Source organism: Balaenoptera borealis (assembly GCF_965194805.1).
Source record: "Balaenoptera borealis genome assembly, chromosome: 15".
Lineage (NCBI taxonomy): Eukaryota > Metazoa > Chordata > Mammalia > Artiodactyla > Balaenopteridae > Balaenoptera > Balaenoptera borealis.
In genome coordinates this window covers 84,560,582-84,584,594 of record NC_138871.1, presented here as the reverse complement: position 1 = coordinate 84,584,594, position 24,013 = coordinate 84,560,582, and the positions used below count along the sequence as shown (strand labels likewise).

Here is a 24,013-nt window from a genome sequence, read left to right as displayed (position 1 = left end):
CATCGCTCCCCATGGCTCCCCACAGCTCCCCACGGCTCCCCACGGCTCCCCATCGCTCCCCATGGCTCCCCATCGCTCCCCATGGCTCCCCATCGCTCCCCATGGCTCCCCATGGCTCCCCATCGCTCCCCATCTCTCCCCATGGCTCCCCATGGCTCCCCATCGCTCCGCATCTCTCCCCATGGCTCCCCATCGCTCCCCATCGCTCCCCATCTCTCCCCATCGCTCCCCATGGCTCCCCATGGCTCCCCATGGCTCCCCATCGCTCCGCATGGCTCCCCATGGCTCCCCATGGCTCCCCATCGCTCCCCATCTCTCCCCATGGCTCCCCATGGCTCCCCTTAGCTCCCCATGGCTCCCCATGGCTCCCCATGGCTCCCCATGGCTCCCCATCGCTCCCCATGGCTCCCCATGGCTCCCCATCGCTCCCCCATGGCTCCCCATGGCTCCCCATGGCTCCCCATGTCTCCCCATCGCTCCCCATGGCTCCCCATGGCTCCCCATCGCTCCCCATCGCTCCCCATCGCTCCCCATGGCTCCCCATCGCTCCCCATGGCTCCCCATCGCTCCCCATGGCTCCCCATGGCTCCCCATGGCTCCCCATCGCTCCCCATGGCTCCCCATGGCTCCCCATCGCTCCCCATCCCTCCCCTTCGCTCCCCATCGCTCCCCATCGCTCCCCATGGCTCCCCATCGCTCCCCATCGCTCCCCATCGCTCGCATTACTGCCTGAACCATCCCCCCGCCCCCTGGTCTGTGGAAAAATTGTCTTCCACGAAACTGGTCCCTGGTGTCACAAAGATTGGGGACCACTGCCCAACTTAGTAGCCGTGGTCCTGCGGTATGAAAAGCTGCCGTAGCCTCGGCCAATGCATGTGGGTGTGGAATAGAAGGCGGGTGATCTGTCTGGAACCAGCCAGAGGCCACAGTGGGAGAGGCGGGCTTCATATTTACTGGGGGTGCCTCTCCTTTTCACCATCAATTCTTCTGAAATAACTGGGGTAACAAGAAAAGCCCTGTGAGCAGAGTTCCCTTGGCTGGAGTGAAGGATGTATGGACCAGACAGCCCAAGGGTGTACTGGCTTTACTGGACATGCAGTTACCTTCAGCAGGACTCGGGGGCTGGTCACTGTGCTGACCGGGGTCGCTCCAGGTGAGGCCCTGTAGACTCATCTGTGTCTGAAGAGTCCTCCAGATACTGCTTTGCAGAGATCAGCAGTTGGAGGCCAGAGCTGTAAGCCAGCCTGGATGGAGACCTCCCCACCTCTTGTCTCTGATTTTCTCTCTTTTCCGTCCATTCCCAGTCTGGCACCTTGAGACACCTGGTTAACCCAGACATCCTTTCCTGGAGCATGAAATGCCTAAGAATAACCCTTCCTAGACCACCCAGGTATGTGCGCACCTTGAATTTCTGCTCCCAGGTATGTGTGCACAGACAGATACAAATCAAATAGAATAAGGGGTTTATATCCAGTATATATAAAGAACTCCTACAACTTAACAACAACAAAAAAAACCCAAACAACCCAATTTTAAAAATGGGCAAAGGGGCTTCCCTGGTGGCACAGTGGTTGAGAATCTGCCTGCCAATGCAGGGGACACGGGTTCGAGCCCTGGTCTGGGAGGATCCCACATGCCGCGGAGCAACTGGGCCCGTGAGCCACAACTACTGAGCCTGCGCGTCTGGATCCTGTGCTCCGCAACGGGAGAGGCCGCGACAGTGAGAGGCCCGCGCACTGAGATGAAGAGTGGCCCCCGCTTGCCACAACTAGAGAAAGCCCTTGCACAGAAATGAAGACCCAACACAGCCATAAATAAAAATAAAAATTAAATTAAAAAAAAAAAAAGGGCAAAGGATTTAAATAGATATTTCTCCAAAGAAGATATACAAATGGCCAACAGGCACACGAAGAGATGGTCAACATTAGTAGTCAGCTGGGAAATGCAAATCGAAGCCACAGTGAGATACCACTTCACATCCACTAGGATGGCTATTGTAAAAAATAAATACATTTTTTTAAAGTAAGGAATAAAAACAGAAAATAACAAGTATTGGCAAGGATATGGAGAAACTGGAACCCTGGTGCATTGCTGATAAGAATGTAAAATGGTACAGCCACTGTGGAAAATAGTTTGGCAGTTCCTCAAAAAGTTAAACATAGACTTACCATATGACTCAGTAATTACACTCCAAGGCCTATACCCAAGGGAATTGAAAGCAGGGACTCAAAAAAGATACTTGTGCACCAAGGTTCACAGCAGCACTATTCACAGCAGCCAAAAGGTGGAAGCAACCCAGTGTTTCATTCAACAGATAAATGGATAAGCCAAATGTGGTATATACATACAACGGAATATTATGCAGCCATAGAAAAGAATAAAATTTGGATACATGCTACTGCCACAAAGATGAATCTTGAAAACACATGGTTAGTGAAATAAGCCAGATGCGAAAGGACAGGTATTGTATGATTTCAGTTATATGAGGCACCTAGAATTGTAAATTCATAGAGATGGAAGGTAGAGTAGAGGTTACCAGGTCAATGGGTACAGCGTTTCTCTTTGGGATGATGAAAGATTCTGGAGATGGATGGTGGTGATGGTTGCACAACAATGTGGATGTGCTTAATGCCACTGAAGTGTTCTCTTACAAATGGTTAAAATAGCAGAATGATTCTCCCCCATGAATGGCACAGGCCACTGTTACTTGTACTAAGAATGGCATTTTCAGTGAGCAGATGCCCCAGGTAGCAGAGTGGGGCTCGCTGGGCACTGGGGCCTGAGCCTGGCCTGGGGAAGGGCTGGTGTTATGACAGAGCAGGAGCCCGGCCCGGGGCTCCCACTGTGCTGCTCGCTCCTTCAGGTGCTGGCTCCACAGGCCAGGCAAGCATGGGGGACGGACGGGGCGAGTCGAGTTGAGTCACCTGCAGGATGTGTAGATCCGGGGAGGGTCTCCAAACTTGGCGGCCGTGGAGGAAATGATTTTCATTTTTTTTGAACTCTCATATAACCTAGACATTCAGCTGGGACTCTGTTTCCTATTTCAAGACTTTTCCATACAGTCGTGTTTGCAGAGGCCTTCATAAACACACATCCAGGGGAAGGAACCAGAAGGAACCGGGCTTCTCTGGGGCTGCTGGTCAATCCCTCGGCCACAGCGCACCTCAAGGGTTTGAACAGGAACACGGTGGCGGAGCCAACTGAGGGGCAGGAAGACTCTCAGAGAAGCTTTCTGGATTTGACCTCCAGCCATGAAACAACTGTAAACAGGAACGGGAGTCAGAAGACTTACTGAGCATCTATTTACTGGCACCTACAGAGCCCTCCGCCTGGCTGGCAGAGGAGGCCTGAGCCGGTGCAGTAACGCCGGCCTCTGCCCTCCTGATATCGGTTAATAGTCCCCTTTCTCTTGTGGCTTTTCCAGGGCTCTCAGAGGGAGGATGAGGACCGGTTTCTGGATGGGGCCTCGGATGGCTGTCTCCTGGAACATCCGTCTTGCTTCCTTCACCCCCCATGTGGCTGGGAGGTGGTCCCCGGGTGAGAGCTCCTCGTGCTTCCACCCCCGGAGCCAAAAGCCTTGAGCTTCTTCTACCTCAACACACCGCTTACCATTTTGCCTGATCTATGTTTCTGGTTTGTCTTTTTTTTTTTAAATACACTTAATGTTTTTGAACAGCTTTAGGTTTACAGAAAAATTGAGAATATGGTACAGGTTGTTCCCAGGTACCCACACCAGTTTCTACCCTTGCGAGCATCTCAGATTCGTGTGGCACATTTGTTACAGCTCATGAATCAATGCGGATACATTATCATTAACTTAAGTCCAGAGTTTACTCAGATTTCCTTGGTTTTAACCTAACGTCCTTTCTCTGTCCCAGGACCCCAGCCAGGACACCGTGTTACATGTAGTATCATGTCTCTTTAGGTTCCTCTTGGCCTAAGTTTCTTATGGATTTTTGTCTCCCTCCTTAGACTGGAAGCTCCTTAAGGACAAAAAGCACTCCCAACCCCTCACTGTGCCCTGAACGTGCTTTGCCCATCGAGTGCCCCATAGATGAGGAAGAATCGGCTTGCAGCTGTTTTCTCCCAGCAAATATCCAAACACCAGTAAGATCAAGCAAGAAAAAATAGTGGTTGTCCCTGTAGAGACGGGGTTCTGGGGGAAATTCGCTTTCCTTGTTACATTTCTATAATGTTTAAATCATTTTAAATAATCAGCATGTATTTCTCTTCTAATTAGAAAGAATAAGGGAAAATCGAGTTGCGAGTCGGGGCCTGACGGTTTAAGAACACAGCCTGGGCGGGTTCGCTCAGCACTGGATGTGTCCAGACGTCACCCCCTCAACACACGAAGAGGCCGGTGCCCTGAGATATGGGGTGGCCACCTGGGGTGACCATCGGGTACAAGATGTGCCCAGAGCATGGTGTACTGGCCCCTTCCAGCCCTCAACCCCCGACCCAAGGTGCCGGAAAAGACAAGGGCTTCAGAGCCATTTGGTATAAATGAAATCCAACACGTGCCCGCGACCCCCAGTCTCCTCTTAAGGCATTTTGGACACCCAGGTCCCACTTCTGAAAAGAACCATTGTTGGAATGAGCAAGGCGATGTGGTGACGGAGGAAACAGGGGCTCAAAGTGGCCAAGTCACCCTTGGGCGCAAGAAGCTGCCGGGCTACCCTTGCCCCCGAATCGAGGCCCCGCCCCTCTGGCTCCCGTGCCCCGCCCCCCCCAAGCCCTTTCACTCCTGGCACATCTGCGGGCCGTCACTCATTCCCTGGGCCAGCCCTGTGCCTGGAGGTTCAGACTCCACTCCCCCAGCTCGCACGTTCCCCCTGCACTCCCCATCCCCTACTCCCACCCTGCATTGCCTTGCCCCGTCATGCTTTTCTTGGCTGAATTGTGTCCCCATGCAAGGAGGGACCCGGTCTTATCTGTCTCTTATATGTCCCCGCCTCCCATCCACTGTCTGGGACAATACCAGGCACACACTGGGGGCTCAGAACACATCTTGCTAAAGGGTTTGAGGAGCAAATTGATTGAACAAGTATTTTCAAGTATAATTGAAATAAACCCTGAAGCCTCAAGCCCTGTTTAGAGACCATATCCTAATAAGGGAAGCTGGGAATTCAGGCAGACGAGCCAAGTCAGGTCTCCAAGGCCTGACTGCCCCCAGCTCCGGTGCCTCCAACCCGTCACAGCCTTGCCCGCTTGGCCGCCTTCCCGCGTTTGCCCTGACCTGGTGACCATCTGTCCAGCAAGGGCCCTCGGGGAGAAATGGGCAAACAGTGAGGTTTTTCCACCAGACATTCTGCAGCCTAGAAATGATGGAAATATTTTCTAAAACTGCTGAGCTATAAGTCAGATTTATACATTGTGTGTTGTTACTTAAACTGCAGATTTGTTTTGGGAAAAAGTCAAATATTTGGTACCCAAGAAATTAGGATTCTGAATCAAAGGCAGAAAGGACAGGGGTGAATGGGTGCAGGGGAATGTTCAAAATTCACCCAAAGCTCAGGGTTTATTCTCATCCAGAAGACTGCAGGGAAAGGAGCAGCAGGGATTTTTCCATTAGGGGTCTTGGCAATATCCCAAGCAAGGCAGGAGAGGCCATGGTGACCACCAGGCAGCGGGATGGAGGAGGGGGGAGAAGCAGGACGTGAGTCCTCTGGTCTTTGTCCCCAGCATCCTCTGAGATGGCCCTTCAAAGACAGAAGCTGTCTGGCAGGTTGTATCGGGAAGGGGGAGTGACCATCTGGTGGAGATTTGGCTTCTATTGATGAAACTTGTGGCGCAAATGGGGTCAGGCAGTGGGGAGCGGAGAGTAGGACTCCATCAACTGTTTCCATGGTAACGGAGCCTGTGACCCAAGTGTGGAGCCCACTTCTCTGACATGGGGCCTGGGACCTCATTTGGGGCTGAGTCTCCACCGTGGTGCCACCTTGTCACACAGTCAGATGACTGTCCTGTGGGCAGAACCCACCAGAAGGGTGTTCCCGCAGTGCCACACCTACGTGCCAAGCTGGGTCCACACTGGACCAAACGTGTTGACAAGACTGGGCAGGGGAGGGGGGTCAGATGTTGAACATCCACAAGGAACCTACCATTTTGTAAGCAATGTCTGGTTCTTTACACACTTTATCTCATTAAATGGCCCTGCAGCCTTGTGAGGTAGAAGTAATTATGCCCACTTGACAGAGAAAGAAATCCAGGGGCTTTTAATGTTTCCAAGTTTCTAGATGTGGTAACCGGCGAACCCGGCTGTTTCCTCTGAGCCTTTGGTACCCGGAGATCTGCAGGTGGGAGGCCAACGGTGGGTGTGGTCCCTGTCGAAGAAGTTGTTGCTATGGTTATGAGTAGCAGGGAGGAACTCTCAACCCACAAAGTTCACAGAGGTGCAGCCCAGTCTGATGGCCTATTTTGTACGGGCACGCTCAGCCCCACGTCCCCGGCCTTGCCCGACGTCACCTCTGTCACCAGAGGGTACGACGGGAGCCAGAACAGGGTAGAGACGTGCAGTGTATTCTGTCCCAGCCCCTCACCCTTTACCAGCATCGGCTGAGACGGGGCTGCATGGGGCTGACACAGCCCATCTCCTGGGGCCTGTCAGGGCTGGGAGAGTTAATTGGAGGGTTAAGGGTAGAGACGATGGATGGCCCTGTGAACAGAATAGCGAACCTTTAGAAAGTAGTAATAAGAGATGAGGACGAACAGAGAGTGAGGAGACGTGGATAGCACCCTTAGACGGTGCGGCCCCTTGGGGCTCCCCAGGCTAAGGGTGAGCTGGCGGGCCTTAGCCCCCAGTCCTGAGCTTTTCACGTCGTGCCTGCCACTCAGCTCTCCGCGATGAACAACACGCTGGTGTTCCGTCACGTGTGGCTGCACTCAACTACATGAAAGGCGATGGCCCACGCTTGCTGGGCCAAAACCCGAGGGAAAGTAATTCTTTTCCAGCAGACGTTCCTTAAATGACTCTTCAAAGATCCATGCTCCATCCCCCCTCTGGCAGGAGGAAAGCCCCCAGTGGCTGAAGAGAGGTCCACAGGTCTGGAGCCACCTACCATTACCGAGAGCTGCCCTGTCCACCCGGCCCCGCCAACCAGGAACTCTAATTAGGGAGGGGAACTCCTTCCGCTTGTCCGCCTCCCATTCACACCCTCCTCCATTTGTCAATTGAGCCCTCTCATAGCATCTTGTTGCTGCATCTTATCGGCACGGAGCCTCTGCTGGGAAGCCCTCCTGGGTTTCCGCTGGCTACAGTCAGTTCTGTCCGCCTTCCCCCTCCTGTTCAGTCCAGCCCGCCTGTCCCAGCTCCGGGGCCAAGTCTTCAGTCCAACCTCGGCAAGGGCTGGGCCGTTAGCCTCAGGTCCTTCCAGCCCTGGCTCTGCCACTTACCAGCCAGTGTTCTGTCCCCGCTGGACCCTCAGTTTTCCTACTACAGCCGCCCTCACAGGCTGCTTGGTGTCAGGGCTCCGTAAGGCAACTTCCCAGCACAGCCGGATTCGAGCTCAGCACCCAGCCCACCTGAGTCCCCCACCTGTGTTATCCCCTCCTGTCTTTCCTCCGTGTTCCTCTGTCAGCTTCATTATTTTCTCTTTCAAAGCCTGATTCTCCCCAGTCCATTCCTTTCTGACCATTCGTGGTGTGTCCCTACGAGCTTGCATTTTTCCAGGCAGTTTACCTGAAGTGTGGGTGTAAAGTCTTTGCCCTCATCATGGGTCTGTAACTCCAAGTTCTGCCAGGGATTCCGGATCCCCTCTTCCGGCGGGATGGATGGGGCAGGGGGTGGGGAGGTTAAGTGGCCACGCACACCAGGCTCCAAGCCCCCCGCCCCGCCCGAGCTCCTGATGGCCCTGCGGCGGGGCCCGCAGCCCCTCGCCTCAGAGGGCCGGGTGCAGGAGCAGCGAACATGGGTCAGGCCCACTGAACAGTCCTGGGATCGCAGTTCCAGAAGCTCGGGGACCTGCTGAGTTGCAAGGAGGCCTTCTGGGCTTGGAGGGGATTATCTGCTTTCTCACTTGAAGTTCATGGACAGACGGCACATTTCTTGTTCAAGGAGAGAAGGAAAACCCAGCCGGCACTGAACCCGATTCTTAGAGCTGGGACGTGCCCTGGCCCTCTGCTCACCTCAGACCCAAACCTCAACACGTTCCTCATTGTTCATGAATTGAGGCGTGATTTCTGCCATCCTCCTTGACCTTTTCAGCCTCATCTTCCAATCTGAATTGTTAGTATGTTATTAATGTCTGCTCCAAGCCTCCTGGCTGGTCCTCAACATTTGCTGTTGCCCTGAAATGATACCCAGTATCTGTGCCGAATTCAGTTGAATCCAGCGAGCTTCCCGCGTCCTTTCTGTTCACTGATTCTTGATTCATTCAACAAGTCTGGGCCAACAACTCGGTGTGTGTGGGGTTCCAAGGCTGGCACATAGTAAGCGGGTGGCAAATATCAGTGGGATGGTTAATTTCATGTGCCAACTTGGCTGGGCCGCGGTGCGCTGACATTCAGTCAAACGTTACCCTGGGTGTGCCTGTGAGGGTGTCTCGGTGAGATGAGCGCTCGAATGTGTAGGCCGAGCGAAGAAGGTGGCCCTCCCCAGGGTGCGTGGGCCTCATCCGGGCAGCTGAAGGCCTCAATAGAACAGGAAGTCAAAGCTAGAGGGAACCCCTCCTGCCTGACCGAGTGAGGACATCGGTCTTTCCTGGCCTTTGGACTCAGACTAAAAAAATTAGCTCCTCTTGGGTCTCCAGCTTGCTGGCTGCACATCTTGGGACATGTCAGCCTCCATAATCACGTGGGCCAATTGCTTAGAGTAAATCTCTTTATAGAGAGATTCCCTGGTGGTGCAGTGGTTGAGAATCCTCCTGCCAATACAGGGGACACGGGTTCGAGCCCTGGTCTGGGAAGATCCCACATGCCGCTGAGCAACTAAGCCCGTGCACCACAACTACTGAACCTGTGCTCTAGAGCCCGCGAGCCACAACTAGTGAGCCCGTGAGCCACAACTACTGAAGCCCGCATGCCTAGAGCCCATGCTCCACGACAAGAGAAGCCATCGCAATGAGAGGCCCACGCACTGCAACGAAGAGCAGCCCCCGCTCGCCGCAACTAGAGAAAAGCCCGCACACAGCAACAAAGACCCAGCGCAGCCAAAAATAAATAAATTAAATAAATTTTAAAAAAGAGATTTATATCTCTTTATATCTTTACTCCTATTTGTTCTCTTCTCTGGGGAACCCTGACTAATACAGTCAGTGTTGTTATAGCGTGACGATATCTCCATTTTATGCAGCCAACAAGCAGTCAGAGCCTGTGGACTTCATCAGCTCAGAATCATTTATTAAGCGCCTGCTGTGTGCACAGGAGAAATAGTCACGCAGTCCTGGCCACAGACACAGGAGCCAGCAGTCGCCGCGATGGCTGACCGTCCACGGAAGACCATAGGTAGGGAGCTATATAGTTCTTAACTGCAGTAGAAACCAGCAAAATAAAGTTCACTTATTATTGTGAGATTTACAGCCACGCCTTTTTTATGTGTGTTTTTCAAACAAATCTGTTGTCATGGTAACCCTCTTAAAACAAGATGTGACCTAGTTAAAGAACCAGAGCTAATTACAATAGTGCTTTATATTTAGTTACACCTTTCTTCTGAGGAGTTTAATGGACCTCATTCATTAAGCTCCACCCTCTGAAGTCTTTAGGGGACAGATACTATTAAACCCATTTTATAGAAGCAGACACCAAGGCACGGACGGGTTAAGTGACTTCGCCGCTTAACCACGAGCAAGTCTGGGCCAGACCCAGGTCTCCTCTTGTTTCCGTCTGTTTTCTCTACTCATCAGGCTCCATTCTGGGTTTTGAAGCCCTTCATCATGAAAGGCTCAGAGTTTCCCACAGTGTGGCTGGGGGACCCCAGATTCTGCTGCCATCCTTGTGCAGAAAAGGCTGCCCAGCCAGGGGACTTAGGGGTGCGGGGAGGGGAGAGAGGAGGCCGGCCCGTCAGGGGTCTGGGGTCCAGAGGTGCTGTTCCTCCAGCATCGCGCCGCCTGGGCTCACAGCCTGCAGAGCCCGCATCATCCCGCACACTTGGCCAGATGTTCCCAGGGCTGGTGGGGCGGCAGGGGCACACAGCTGACACCAAGCCGCTCCTGCCTCCATGCCAAGAGTCTGACACTACACTGGCCAACAGGCTCTTCCTTCAACCTCCAGGCAGAAGCCTGCCCTGGGGCCTCTGCTCGGTGGCTCTCAAAGGGGACCCAGCTCAGCAGCAGCGGCAGCTGCTGTGTTAGAAACCCGAAGTTTCTGGCCCCGTCTCAGACCCGCTGAATCAGAAACTCTGTTTCTCAAGATTTCTGGGGGCTTTTCAGTATCTCTGCCTAAAATGTTCCTCCCCCAGCAGCTTGGCCACCCTTCCTCCCCTCCTTCAAGCCTTTTCTCAGATCTCACCTTCTCAACAAGGCCTATCCTGACCCAGCCTAGTTGGCTCAGAGTCGGGCTCTGTCCCCTGTCCCACCTGCCGCTGACCCAGCCCTCGTGGCCCTCTTCACCCTCACGACGTTTGTGAGACAGTGGCTGTCCCCCCGTGAAAATGGAAGCCCCACGAGAACACGGCCCTTTGCTTGGTCACTTGCACGGTGTAATCCATCGATACTGATACGAACCATGATTTTTGACTCAGGTGACTGGATGAGCAACGAGGCAGAGGAAGAAGTACTTGGGCTGAGGGTTGGTGGGGGCAAGGGGTCGATGCTGGGTGTTTCGGGCGAGGTGACCCGAGGCATCAGAGGGCACACAGATGAAAGGTGCAAGGGGTGGTCTTGTGAGAGGAGGAGGAAATCCCGGGGCACGTCCGCACCTGTGCAGTGCACGAGGATCAGCCACGGACCAGACAGCGCCCAACGCGCAAAGGAGCCAAGCAGGGCGGGAGAAGCGGGTCTCAGATCTGGCAAACGCAGGAGATGAGCCTCCCCATCTGCAGGGCTTCAGTACAGGAATGGGGGGAGGGCAGGAGGGCTGGGCGGGGCCGCCCGGAGACATTCAACTTGCCCTGCAGAGACCTAGGAGGCAGACCCAGCAGGGACGGGAGGAAGGGTGGGGGGAGGGAGGTTTCAACTCCCCCAGTTTTAACTCACAGTTGGAGCATCTGAACCAGGAAGAAGGCCATTTGTCAGCTGGGTATGTCAGCAGAGACTGGATGGTGAGTTCAAAGGGACAGGACAGGGGAAATCCAATCGGGCAGGTGTGTGGCCAGCTGAACTGGAAGGTCGGTCCCGTCAAATCCCGAGAGTCTAGGATTCATGACTGTCCTGAGTCTGAAAGAAACCCAAGGCTACTAGAAAAATACAGTTGGCCTCCCTCCCACCCAACAGGAAAGCTTGTGGCCCTATAACTTTGAAGTTCCATCTGGGTTTACAAAATAGTCTCAGAGTCTGGAACCCAGCACCGTCAGAGAATAACAACTTCCTCCTCAATTAAGATGTGTGTGTGTGTGTGTGTGTGCGCGCGTGCGTAGACAGGAAGACTGGGAGTGTATGGGTGATTTCCAGCCCCTGCAGGACAGCTGGGCAGCAGGACGCCCCACAAACACCCTGAGCTGTGTCCTTCCTGAAACCTGGCTCCAGGCCCATCCTATCTTTAAGGGCAAGGACAGAGCATCTTCTAATACATTTCCATTCACCCAGGATGTGTTCATGATCAAGGTTACATGCCTTGAGTAGGAGGTGGCACCCTAATTCCCAAGAGAATTCATTCAAATGTCACAGACTTTTTATTGCACTAATTTTGGAAAATTTACATGTGGATAAAACATGAATTTCAGGAATAAAAATTATTAGGACTGGAATTTCCCCTACTTCAAAAAGGTGTGTGGTATCCTAAATCAAGCCACTTATATAGGCCTAAATATAAGGACACTCCAAATATAAGGCAACTCCATATTTTCCCAAAGAGAAGAAAATAATTTATGCCAACTTGCACAGGGATGTCGAGGAAATAATCAAGTATCTACTTATAGTATTTATTTATACATATACTTTTTCTAATACTTTGCTGTCCTCTTTCAAAGTTTTGAGTAGAATTCAGTCACTTCAAGACCCAACATGTTAATTTACTTTGGACTTTTCTTGGATTAAAATACATTACTTTTAGTATTCTCAGTGCAAATGAGAGATGAGTTTTCTATCAGGTAAGAAATATGGAGGCAGGTCTTTTACAAAGAGTAAAATGGTTATGTAACTACCATCATCTACATTTGCTTAAAAACAATGACGGCATAAACTCCAGGATTTTGTTTCAACTTCATGGCTACATAGGTAATGTGAGGTTTAAAAATCATTTCAAAACCAAAATCAATCAAAAAACAATCAGATTTTTAATGCATCGAAAGTTTACTTAACAACCATAAAATCTTTTAAATTTTCTTATAAAACCACCCAAACTGTTCTTCTATAAAATCTATTTTGCATTTAATTTGTGCTGAAGATAGAGCTTTGAAAAAAAGAAAAGTCACTGAAATACTCATCTTGTGCATTCAGTCAAAAAAAAAATTCTCATGGAAGCTCCAGCAAAATGTCTCACTACAGGGCTTCCCTGGTGGGGCAGTGGTTGAGAATCTGCCTGCTAATGCAGGGGACACGAGTTCGCGCCCTGGTCTGGGAAGATCCCACATGCCGCGGAGCAACTAGGCCTGTGAGCCACAACTACTGAGCCTGCGCGTCTGGAGCCTGTGCTCCGCAACGGGAGAGGCCGCGGTAGTGAGAGGCCCGCGCACCGCGATGAAGAGTGGCCCCCACTTGCCGCAACTAGAGAAAGCCCTAGCGCAGAAACGAAGACCCAACATAGCAATCAATCAATAAAAATAAATCTTAAAAAAAAAAAATGTCTCACTACACAATTTATCACTATTAGAAGTTATAGCAACAATTACAGGTTTGCGGGACAAATTTTAGGGGGTTTTGCCAACATGCTCCTGGAGCATGAAGACAAATCCATCTGTCAGGGTAGGTGGCAATTTCCAACTCGGGGCTGGAGCCATCATTACTGGGTCATGTAATCAATTTAATAGGTGTGAACTTATTTGGGGGAGGATGGTGGGGTAAAGGAAATGTAATAGGACAGAACAGAAAAATGCCAGCCTGCTTTATATACTGGGAGGTACAGTTTGTAACACTTTTGATACACGTGTTCTGGGTCACAGTGTCAAATGTATTTCTTACTGTGGGACACGGTAAAAAAAAAAAAAATTTGAAAAACACTGAGGTAAGATTCTGGAAACTCAGAGAGGCAATAAAATCCGAGGAAAAGCAAAAGCAGAACCCAGACTTCTCAACTCTTATGTCCTGTGTTTTATTACTCTGAGGAAGCAATTGGTGTTCTACAAAGATGCTCACGGTGGGTGGAGGGGCAGGAAGGAGAGAAAGGAACGGGATGGACAGTTCCTGGGGATTAAGAGATTCAGCCAGAACAAAGGGTTCTGAATCAAGGGTGAGCTTGGTGTGTAAGCACAGAAGTTCAAGACACGGTGAGCGGGGGAAGAAGCTCACCTTGGCCCAATGAGAAAACAGAAGCTATTAGAAGAGAACGTCCACCTGCCTCTCTGTTGCCTATCTGAACCCCAGTGGCCTCTGCCTGTGTGTCTGTGTGAGGTCGGTGTCTCTGTGCACTCTATCCCATTCCCTCTCAGGCTAGTGTGTGGGTGCTAAAATTTGTCTACAGATTCTTTCTAGGGTTGCCAAATCTAGCAAATAAAAATACAGATCATCCATCACATTTGATTTTCAGATGTATGATTTTTTTTAATATAAGTATGCCCCATGCAATATTTGGGACATAGCTGTACTAATAAGTTATGTTTATCTGAAATTTAAATGTAATTGGGTGCCCTGTATTTTATCTGGCAACCCTACAGGATACTCCCTCCACTCAAAAGATGGTACCCAATTCCTCTCCCACTGTGAGTGGGCTGTACTTAGTGACTCACTTGTAACAAATCAAAGAAAGGGTAAGTGATGACGTGCCACCCCTGACACCAGGTCATAAAAAGCACAGTGGCTTCTGTCTTGGTCTCTCTTGCTGTCTGGGATCCCTTGCTCTTGGGGAGGGAGGACACTCGAGCAGCCCTATGGAGAGGCCCATGGGGCACGGAACTGAGGCCTCCTGCCGACAGCCATGTGTCTGAGCTTGGAAGAGGGATCCTCTGGGCCCAGTCAAGACTTTAGACGACTGTGGCCTTGGCTGACGTCTTGATTGTATCTTCACGAGAGACCAGGAGTCAGAACCACCCAGCAAAGCTGCTCCTGAATTCCTGGTCCACTGAGGCTGTTGGATAACCGTTACTTTAAGCCACTATGTTTTGGGGCAATTACACGGCAATAGCAACTGCTATACCTGCTAATGGATATCACTCCAATAACTGTCCCCTGTCTCTCTGACGTCACTGTTTCCTTTTCCTGGCTTATTTCCAGTGGTGTGCAGTCATGCTGGATTTCTCCCGTTTTAAAGAAAACTCTCTCTTGATCTCACATTTTCTGTTCTCCTGTATTCCCAAACTCCTGCCAACTGCTGTCTATAGTCACTTCTTCTGATTCCTTTTTTCCTCTTCTTTCCTGAACTATTCAATTAGGCCCTTCAGCTCTGTAAAAGCTTTTGTCAAGTGAGAATCACCCCTCTGCTATTCAATCCAAAATCTGCCGTCCTCATCTAACTTGACACAACTATTCATTTGATAAATACTTATTTCGTCCTCATCTAACTTGACTCAACTATTCATTTGATAAATACTTATTAAGTAGCTACTATGTAACGAGGCATTGTACTAGGTGCTAGATATACAGCAGTAAACAAAACAGACCAGAAGAGAAAAGAAAAAACTATCTCCCTATCCTTATGGAAGTCACATTCTGGTGTGGGGTGGAGGATGGGATAAACAATAAACAAGTAAAGTGCTACGAATATTTCTTGTAAAATGATACGATGTCTGGGATCAAAACACTTCAAAACAAAGGGCCAGTGGCCAGGAGTAAAGAGGAAACAGGATGAGCTTCTGTGGTTAATTACTGAAGCTGGATGATGAATGCGTACACGGAAGCTCATTAAACTGTTCTCGACTTTGGTTTGTGTTTGAAATTTTCCATAGTAATAAGTTTGTCTGTTTTTCTTCTCTTAAAGCACATTGAGGTGGGTATCGGTGCTGGGAGCAGGGGTGGGACAATTCTACACAGGGTGGTCGTGACCTGAAAGGTGAGACAGACATGCCGTGGGCCGACGAGAGAGCGCTCCAGGCAGAGGAAATGGCAGCTGTGGAGGCCCCGGCTTAAGAGACACTCTGCGTGTTCCAGAAACAGCATCACATGGCGACGAGGAGTAACTGAAGGGGGCGCAGAAGGGCCTGACCACACCATGCCGTGGAGGCTCTGAGGATCTGGGTGTCTGCTCTGAGGGTAGCCCCTGCAGGGTTCTCAGAGGAGAAGGGACCTGATCGGATGTGGTCCGAGTGGAATCCGTCCTCACCCCCGCAGCCCCACACCGGCTCTGTCCTCCGGGCGAGTCAGTGACAGCTCCATCCTTGCCGGGGCCGGGGGGGTGCCCAGCACTGGGGCCGCAGCCTCCTCTGCCCCTCAAGCTGCGCCGCCAGCCCAGCCCAAATCCTGCCAACGCACCTTCAAAACAAATCAGGTCCCACCACCGCCTCCGCCCCGTCCAGGCCCCCCCCCACCCCGGCTCACCCAAGGGCCTCGGCACTTCTGCCCATTCTTCTCACGGCAGCTGGAGGATAAGTGAGGCAGGTCTTTCATGAGGTGGAAACCCGTACAATTGTCTTAGGAACTTTAATCATTTCAGTTGCAGGCGTAGTAAGACGTCCATGAATGGTACTTGAACAGCACGTTACAGTGTGAGGAACATCACAAATGGCACGACACGTTGGCATCGTGGTAGGTACGGTAATAGTATACAGTTGTTCATACAACAGAAAAATATTTGGAAAGATATACCTTCTACTGTTAGTAGTTACGGATTAGTGGGGAATTTGTTATCCTGGGTACATGTGACTTTGATGAAATAATTCTGTCTCTTATGACTTTAACTGAAGTATCACATGACACAGGAAAGTGTACAAGTCATGAGGGTAGCTGAGCACCCAGGTGAAGGACTAGGACCAGCCAGGTGCCAGCTGCCCCATCACGTCCCCCTTCAACCACTTTCCCCTCTCTCCAGAAGTAACCACTGCCCCAGCTGCTGCAAACAACTTTCTGTTAATAGTCGGAGCCAAAAAAAAACCATATTAGGCATCAGGTTGAGGGTATCAGAGAACGAAGGGGATCTGGCACAGGCAGGCTTAGAGAAGTCATGACTCAGTAACCGCAGGGTGGTCCTGAGGTAAAACCCACGCCCCCAGCTTTAGGCTGGGCGTCTCCTACTGGCTCAGGAACGCCCTGCCCTAGAGAAGCACGCCACAGTATCGGGCTGCTGAGGAAGCTATCAGAAACACAGGGAAATTATGGAGCACGAAACTCATGTTTAACATTTTTAAAACAGAAGACTTCAAAGAAATGGGGGCATTGCAGCAGGTGCTTCAGGAATCGCCACCCTGAAGAGGCGGGGCTGTTTAAGGGGTCGCTAGGGGAACAGCGGGGCCTGGAGGATGTGCTCTGCAGCTTTCTATCTATCCAGCAAGTTTTTCTCGAATGTCCCTCACAGCTTCAGCTCAGGCCCTCCATCTGCCCTTTCAGGAATCCCCCAGAACAAAAGCTGAGGGGCACCTCGCTCTAGGAAAATCTTGATATTAAAGAATATGTTGAGGGACTTCCCTGGTGGTCCAGTGGTTAAGAATCCACCTTCCAATGCAGGGGATGCGGGTTCAATCCCTGGCCAGGGAACTAAGATCCCACATGCCACGGAGCAACTAAGCCCGCATGCCACAACTAAGACCCGACACAGCCAAAAATAAATAAATAAAATATTAAAAAAAAAAAAAGAGTATGTTGAGTTCAGAGGGGCGCGTGTGCTGGGGGGGGGGGGGGCTGCTGAGCGAGCACTTCGTCGAGCGCTCCTGAACCCGTGCGAGGTGCTCGTGCACGTACGGGCCGCGTTCGCTCCGCACCAAAATGAAGCATCAGGCCCACTTACAGGAGGAAACGAGACTCAGAGAAGTTACGGTCAGTGGGCACAGAACTGGTAGCAACAGGCCTGGGACTCCACCCTGGGTCAGGCCGGCCCCGTTGCCAGCGTCCCAAGCGTCCAGAATGGGCCCACACCATCCTCCTGGCCCTGGCAATGCTCCGGACTCAGACGAGCCCTAGCTTCACAGGGCGAATGAGGCCCCTCTGCCAGCTGCAGCACTGCTTCTGGAATCTGGCACAAGGTGTACCGGCTCCCCGCATCACACGGAGGACCCCGAAGAAAGAAGGAAAAGGGGGGCCCGGGAAGGCCAGGCGTATGTACGGAAGCGCCTGACCCCAGGAAACAGGTCTGGAGAACAACCCTCAACCCCTGGAGAAAAACTCCAGCTGGCAGTGTCCTTCTCTAACTTCTTCTCAAACTCCCAGCTCCTGAAGACAGCAGCGTGGGAAACAGAAAAGCAAGCCACAGAAAGCTGAAGCCCCGTGAATAGCTTAGGGGACCAGCTGAGAAAGGAAAGTACCAAACAGGTGGGGGACCCTCTGGTATCACAACACAAGTTGGGTTGGCTGCCCGCGTAACCAGAGTCTCTTTCTGGTGACCGTGTCTGTCCACACACACACACACACACACACACACACACACACACACGCCTTTTTTCTGGAAACGTACCCTCTCTCTCAGACCACAGAGCTAACAGTGTGCCCCACGCTGTCCCCTGCCTGGGGGAGCAGGCCAGTCTGCACAGGAGCGGAGCTACAGCGGGGAGGGGGTGTAGGAAGAGAAGACGGGAGACCTGAGGAGACAGGAGTAATGCTGAAACAGGAGGGAGACAAGAAAGGAGGGCCGACCGGCCTGAGTTTGGAAGGCCTGGATCCAGGTGTCCCGAGGCAGTAAGGCTCTACAGCCTGGCTGTGTTAATTAACGCCTTTGCCTTTTTGCTCACAGCATTTCAAGTTCGAGTCTATCATCTACAATCCAAAGAGTCACTCTCCCAGTTGTACATAAAGAAACGCACCTCCAAAATCACATTCATACACAAAAAAACTAAGGAAACCAAAGTTATTTTTCAAATTAACTCAAGGAATGGGTCTCTCTCCAAGAAGCTGTTCAAATGAAAGCATTTATTTTTATAAACATTTTCTCCAGCCAGTACGTCTCTAATTACACTTAAGAAACAGAATAAAAAAAAAAAATCTGTATTTAATCTTGTGCCAAGTTAAAAGAATATCCAGTAGCTTCCACTTCTTGTTTTAGACTGTTATTACCATTACTTTATATTCTCTTGGTATAAAAATATGTTTTAAAAAATCCCAAACTAACACATAAACAAGCAACACAGCTACCAGCATATCCTTATAAACATAAACATGACCGACGCTCGCAAGTCAGGCAAGACAGGAATGGCATCTCGGGGTGGCTGATTCATGGATGGCGGCAGGCAGTGCAAGAACGTTTCTGGAAGACCGTCAGTCCCGGTTTTCAGCACAAGAGAACCTCTCATGTCACGGTGCACGTTTCACAACATTCAAAAACCACCACCTCGTTTACTTGATTAAAACCAGGGGAAAGGGACAATGTTCTCGGGGAGCCACAAGGCACAGAAGCGCCCTGGGGGCACCGCACGGCCAGCGGGCCCAGCCCCGCGGTCTGACCAGAGGCCTGGGACCCGCTGCCAGATGCTGACCCCCGCAGACGCAGCGAGGGTTTCCGCGGGGCTTCGGGAGCGCGCGTCCCCGGCGCAGACAACACCCTCTAACGACGGTCAAGTAGGGGAGGCGAGCTCCTCCGACTCACACGTGGGATCAGTTCCAGACTCAGTGGAACGGCCGTCCTCTCCGGGGCCTGGACCTCAGGTGACCGGCCGAACGGCGGAGGGTCTTCCTCTCTTGTCGGTGCAGTTTCTCAGCCTCCTGCTGCTGCTTCTGCTGTTCCGACTAAAAGAGAAAATTAAATGAGGAGAGAGAAAGAGAAAGGAAAGGCCAACACCCCTTTTTTGTGACCCTCAGAACGCCAACAGCACAACCACCAGTCACTGCCATGCTCCGGCAGGCACAGCAGGACGAGAGCCAACATTTACCATCACTGCGAAACCTGAAATCCTAAACCCCTGGGTAAGAGAACGGCCTTGACACACGGGTCTAAACCACACAGTCTGAGGCTGGCTTTCCAACTCCCCACACAACACGGCCCCTCCCAGGAGAGCCCAACTTTAAGAGACGCCATTGCTTTCAAGATGTCCACGACTTCTCGTGTAGAACTGTCTTTCGTTTACAAGCCAGAGCCATTCATTAGTTTACTCACACTGTCTTAAAGACACAAAAGTACTTCTGTGTCCTGAAAGCGTATAATAACCCACCCATGATTAAGCATTCAGTCTCCAGAGCTGGTTCCAAAGAGTTTTTGGCTATTTCCAAAAAGTCACACTCCCCTTGAAAGGCAGAGATCTACCATTAAATGCTGATAAAAGCTCAGCAGACACGTCAGTCACAAGTTCATGGCTGGAGTGGGTGCGTGGGTTCTAGGCGGGCTGCCTGAAAGGCACTGTTCTCAACACTCAGGCGAGAGCCAGACCTCCTCCTAACAGTTTCACTACGTTTAGCAGAAATTCTTAAAAGAGAGGAGTTTCAACGCAGAATCCGCGATGAAGGTAAGAGCTACATAGTTTTAAAAACACTTTTGGTGGTTTGGATAATACAAACTCCTAACCGTGAAGCTCAAAAAAAAATTCTTAGCCGGTGGAACTGACAGAAGGTAACTGTGAAAGCAGTGGCAGGGACAAATTTTTAAAGGTTGAAAAACACTGCCTTATAGACACCTACGTACGCAGCCTGCCTGCCTGTGACCTGTATTTTCCATGCACCTGAAAATACTCATTTGTATTTTAGTCTTGAAGAGAAAGTCTCTGTGTTCACTTCCAGCTGGTATCATTCAATACTTTAAAGAGTTGGAAGGTGAGGGAATCGTGAGAAAGGAAAGCAACTTATAAGACCAAAAAGAGAGGAATCGCCCCTATTCTAGGAGACTCTTAGAGATTCCGAATAATTATTTAAGTTCTTTTTCTGATTATTACCATTTTTGCAAAGCCTTTTCAAAATAAAGCCTGCCCTGTGTACTCCTCCCCTTGGCTCTACCTTGGCCCCGTCCCAGCCCGGGGTGCTGTCCGCACCCCACGGGCCCCTCACTGCAGGGGAGGAGCCTCCAGCCACAGGACTTTTTAAAAATAAAAACAGTATGTAGTCTTCTGCTAACTAGAACTTTTCAATAACTTTCCACGGCTCTTAGGATTGAGGTTAAAATTGAACATGACCTACTCACGAGGCCCCACAGGACAGCCCTACACGTCTTTCCAGTTACACCCGAAGCCACAGTTCCCCTCCCCAAGATGGCTGTTTCACACGCGTAGGCGCCTTCAGATCCCCGAGCAGCCTGCCTGCCCCACCCAGGCTCTGACCTGACTCTAGGACCCAGCCTGTCCCTCACTCACCCGCCCCGCACTCCACGGTCCAGGCCGGGCCCCTGACACTCACAGCCCCGGGCCTCCCTGGGAGCACGTCCCACGTTACAGTGACGTGACTGTATGTGTAGCCCCCTCTACAGCCTGAGGACTGCGGTGGCAAAGACCAAGTCTGTCCTGTTCTGTGTATCCCCAGCATGTGGCACAGAGCAGGTATTTGATACACATTTATTAACGGAAAAGTCAGAAACCCCGAGGGAAACCGCATACTCCCTAGCAGACCAAATAACGGTGTCATCAAGACCCCTGTAAAGTCAGTCAATTTGTTTTTTCATGTTAAAAAGTATCCCTAGGGCTTCCCTGATGGCACAGTGGTTAAGAATCCACCTGCCAGTGCAGGGGACACGGGTTCGAGCCCTGGTCCGGGAAGATCCCACATGCCGCGGAGCAACTAAGCCTGTGCCCCACGACTACTGAGCCTGAGCTCTAGAGCCCGCGAGTCACAACTAGTGACCCTGCGTGCCGCAACTACTGAAGCCTGTGCGCCTAGAGCCCATGCTCTGCAACAAGAGAAGCCACCGCGATGAGAAGCCCACGCACTGCAACAAAGAGTAGCCCCTGCTCGCTGCAACTAGGGAAAGCCCGCGCGCAGCAACAAAGACCCAACGCAGCCAAAAATAAATAAATTAATTAATTTTTTAAAAAAAGTATCCCTAAAAAAAGTGCTTCTTGTCCAAATAACTTTGGGAAAATAAAATAAAGATGAACAGGGTGTTCTGGGTGGGGCTTTTAAGTCAGGTGCTGTTATGCGTCTCTAATACAGACATCAGTCGTAGATTTCCCTTATGTGTCTGGTGGCAAAGCCCCTTTCCACGAGGCCCTGCCCACTGGTCCCCACAAGGCAGGAGCCTACACAGGAGCTCATAAGCAAGAGCGATCGTCCTGCAGACAAACCCCTGTCCAGAAAAACCTCTCATCAGCCCCTTTCTGAAAGGCGGCTGTACTTGGAAGACGTCGCCATCATGTGACCGATGCGCTATGACCGAAGAGCCAACTAGCTCACTCCCCTCCTTGTTCCTGTCCCGACTCCTTCCCCACATCCACAGCAGTCCGGTCACAGGGACAGGGGAGGGTGAGCACAAACCCACACCCTCGCACTAGCAGCGGCCCAGGGCCCCTGAGGAACTGAGCTGCAGGACATCTGAAACACGATTTGGGACCTAATCCCAGTTTTGCCACCTCACAATTTTAAATAATATCAAAGCATAGGTTTTCTTCCTCTATTTGATTCACATATGAAAAAACTGGGAAAACTCGAGATCTTACCTGACTGTATCGTACCCGTAGTATAAAAAGATACGTATAAACAAATATACAAACAATTCCCTAAATAGTCTTAAATCAAACTAAGACTTAATAGTTCAAATTTTGTTAGTCGAATGATAAAACAGGCATAAGCCAAACACCAATTGACGCATTCCCAAAAATAGTTTCCAAGCCTCTGCTAGACTCAACCACGAGGCTGTTTTAAGTATTTTTTACTTAGTGCTTCTTTTGGTTTCAGGGAAAAAAAAAACCCCAAGAAAATCAGAGCCATCTTATTTTCACTTTACCATGAATTACAAACTGATATTCAACTCAGTACCTTCCAATTAAGGGGAAAAAGCGGGAAAGGAGCGTGCACGCCTCCTCCCTGAAGCTCACTCCGAGCCACAGAGGGAGCGCAGGGCCGGGGCGGCCGCGAGCCTGAGGTCCTCCCACAGCTGCCATGCGCCTGACGCCCCCTCGGCCTCCTGGACTTCAGAGGGAATCGGGAAATGTCTGATGGTACACAGAGAATTTCTAAGAAACCAGGTATAGGCACAATGAGCTCGTCTGAACACACAGCCAGTTTTGGCTTATTTAAATGAGAAGTGTAAGAGTGCAAATTTGCTCTAAATGGAGACAGATTTAACTGAAAAGCTTCTTACACTTAGAATAAAGATGTTCTGAGGGGCGGTGGGAGAAGGGGGGACTTGGAGAAAGGTGGTCAAAAGATACAAACTTCCAGTTACAAGATAACTGAGTCCTAGGGATGTAACGTACAGTGTGATGACTACTGCTAACACTGCTGTATTATATGCGTGAACGCTGTTAAAACAGTAAATCCTGAGTTCTCATCACAAGGAAAAAACAATTTTTCTTCCTTTTTTGCTTTTTCTTTTTATTGTATCTATATGAGATAATGGATGGTAACTAAGAAAAAAAATGTCCTTATCATTTGGCAAGCCTCCTGATGACACCAAGAGAACTGTCAAAGAATAAGAGATGAATGGGAGAGGGTGTGAACAGACATTTCTCCAAAGAAAATATACAAATGGCCAATAAGCACATGAAAAGATGCTCTACCCTCATTAGTCACCAGGAAAATGTAAATCAAAACCACAGTGAGATACCACTTCACACCCACTAGGATGACTACAATAAAAAAGACGAAGAATAACAAGCGTTGGCAAGGATGGGGACAAAATGGAACCCTCATACACTGCTGGTGGGAATGCAGAATGGTGCCATCGCTTTGGAAAACAGTCTAGCCGTTCCTCAAAAAGTTAAACAGTTATCATGTGGCTCAGCAACTCCATTCCTAGGTAGATACCCAAGAGAAACAAAAACACGAGTCCACGCAAAAACACATGCCTGAATTTTCACAACAGCATTATTCATAATAACAACAACAAAAAACCCAACCCAAATGTCCATCAACAGATTAAAGGATAAGCAAAATGTCGTATATCCACACAATGAAATATCAGTCATAAAAAGGAATAAAGTTCTTACACATGCTACAACATGGATTAATCTTTAAAACATGCTAAGGTGAAAGAAGCTGGTCGCAAAAGAAGACATGCTGTATGATTATATTTATATACAGTGTCTAGAACAGGCAAATCCATAGGCAGGGGAGATGTGAGTATGGGGTGACTGTACAAGGGGTTTCCTTTTGGGGCGATGAGGATGGTCCAGATTTAGACAGTGGTAATGAACACCCAACTTGGTGAATATACTAAAACCTCTGAACTGTACACTTCAAAAGGATGAATTTTATGATATGTGAATTATAACTCAATTTTAAAAAAGAATCAGAGGCGGAGTCTTTCTTACTCTTTCCCTCTTGGTGACAATGTATATTAAGGAAGATGGACTAAATGAGAAAAAAAATTTGAAAAACAAAACCATGTAGCAAAAATAGAAAAGAAGTTTTCCCTCTCCTGAGAACAAAGAAAAATAAAGGGAACAGTGAACAGGCTAGAGAAGAAACATAACCTGGCCTGCAAGAGTTAATCAATCCTAGTTTCATTTTAACTGTTACTAATCTGTAGTGTCTGTAGTTAGATTTGTCCTTCACAAAGCTAACCTGTCACCCCTAATCCTGTGTAATTTACATTCTGCACCTGGTATTTGCTC

At 50.2% G+C, this 24,013-nt stretch overlaps 1 protein-coding gene and 1 long non-coding RNA gene across 3 annotated transcripts in view; one reads left to right on the top strand and one right to left on the bottom strand.

Annotated features, from left to right (window-relative positions):
• The first annotated feature begins 862 nt into the window (after positions 1 to 862).
• On the top strand, positions 863 to 1,847 carry LOC309612138. Its single transcript, XR_014235005.1, has 2 exons — positions 863 to 1,390; positions 1,422 to 1,847. It is a non-coding gene; the product is annotated as an uncharacterized lncRNA (long non-coding RNA).
• Positions 1,848 to 18,216: 16,369 nt separating this feature from the next.
• Positions 18,217 to 24,013, bottom strand: part of NOL10 (nucleolar protein 10) — an 86,800-nt gene continuing 81,003 nt past the window's right edge. For both annotated transcript variants that reach the window (XM_082357514.1, XM_082357515.1), the window contains one exon: positions 18,217 to 19,049. In XM_082357514.1, coding sequence (XP_082213640.1) covers positions 18,930 to 19,049 — 120 coding nt within the window. In that variant the 3' untranslated portion in view covers positions 18,217 to 18,929. The remainder of the gene's footprint in view (positions 19,050 to 24,013) is intronic.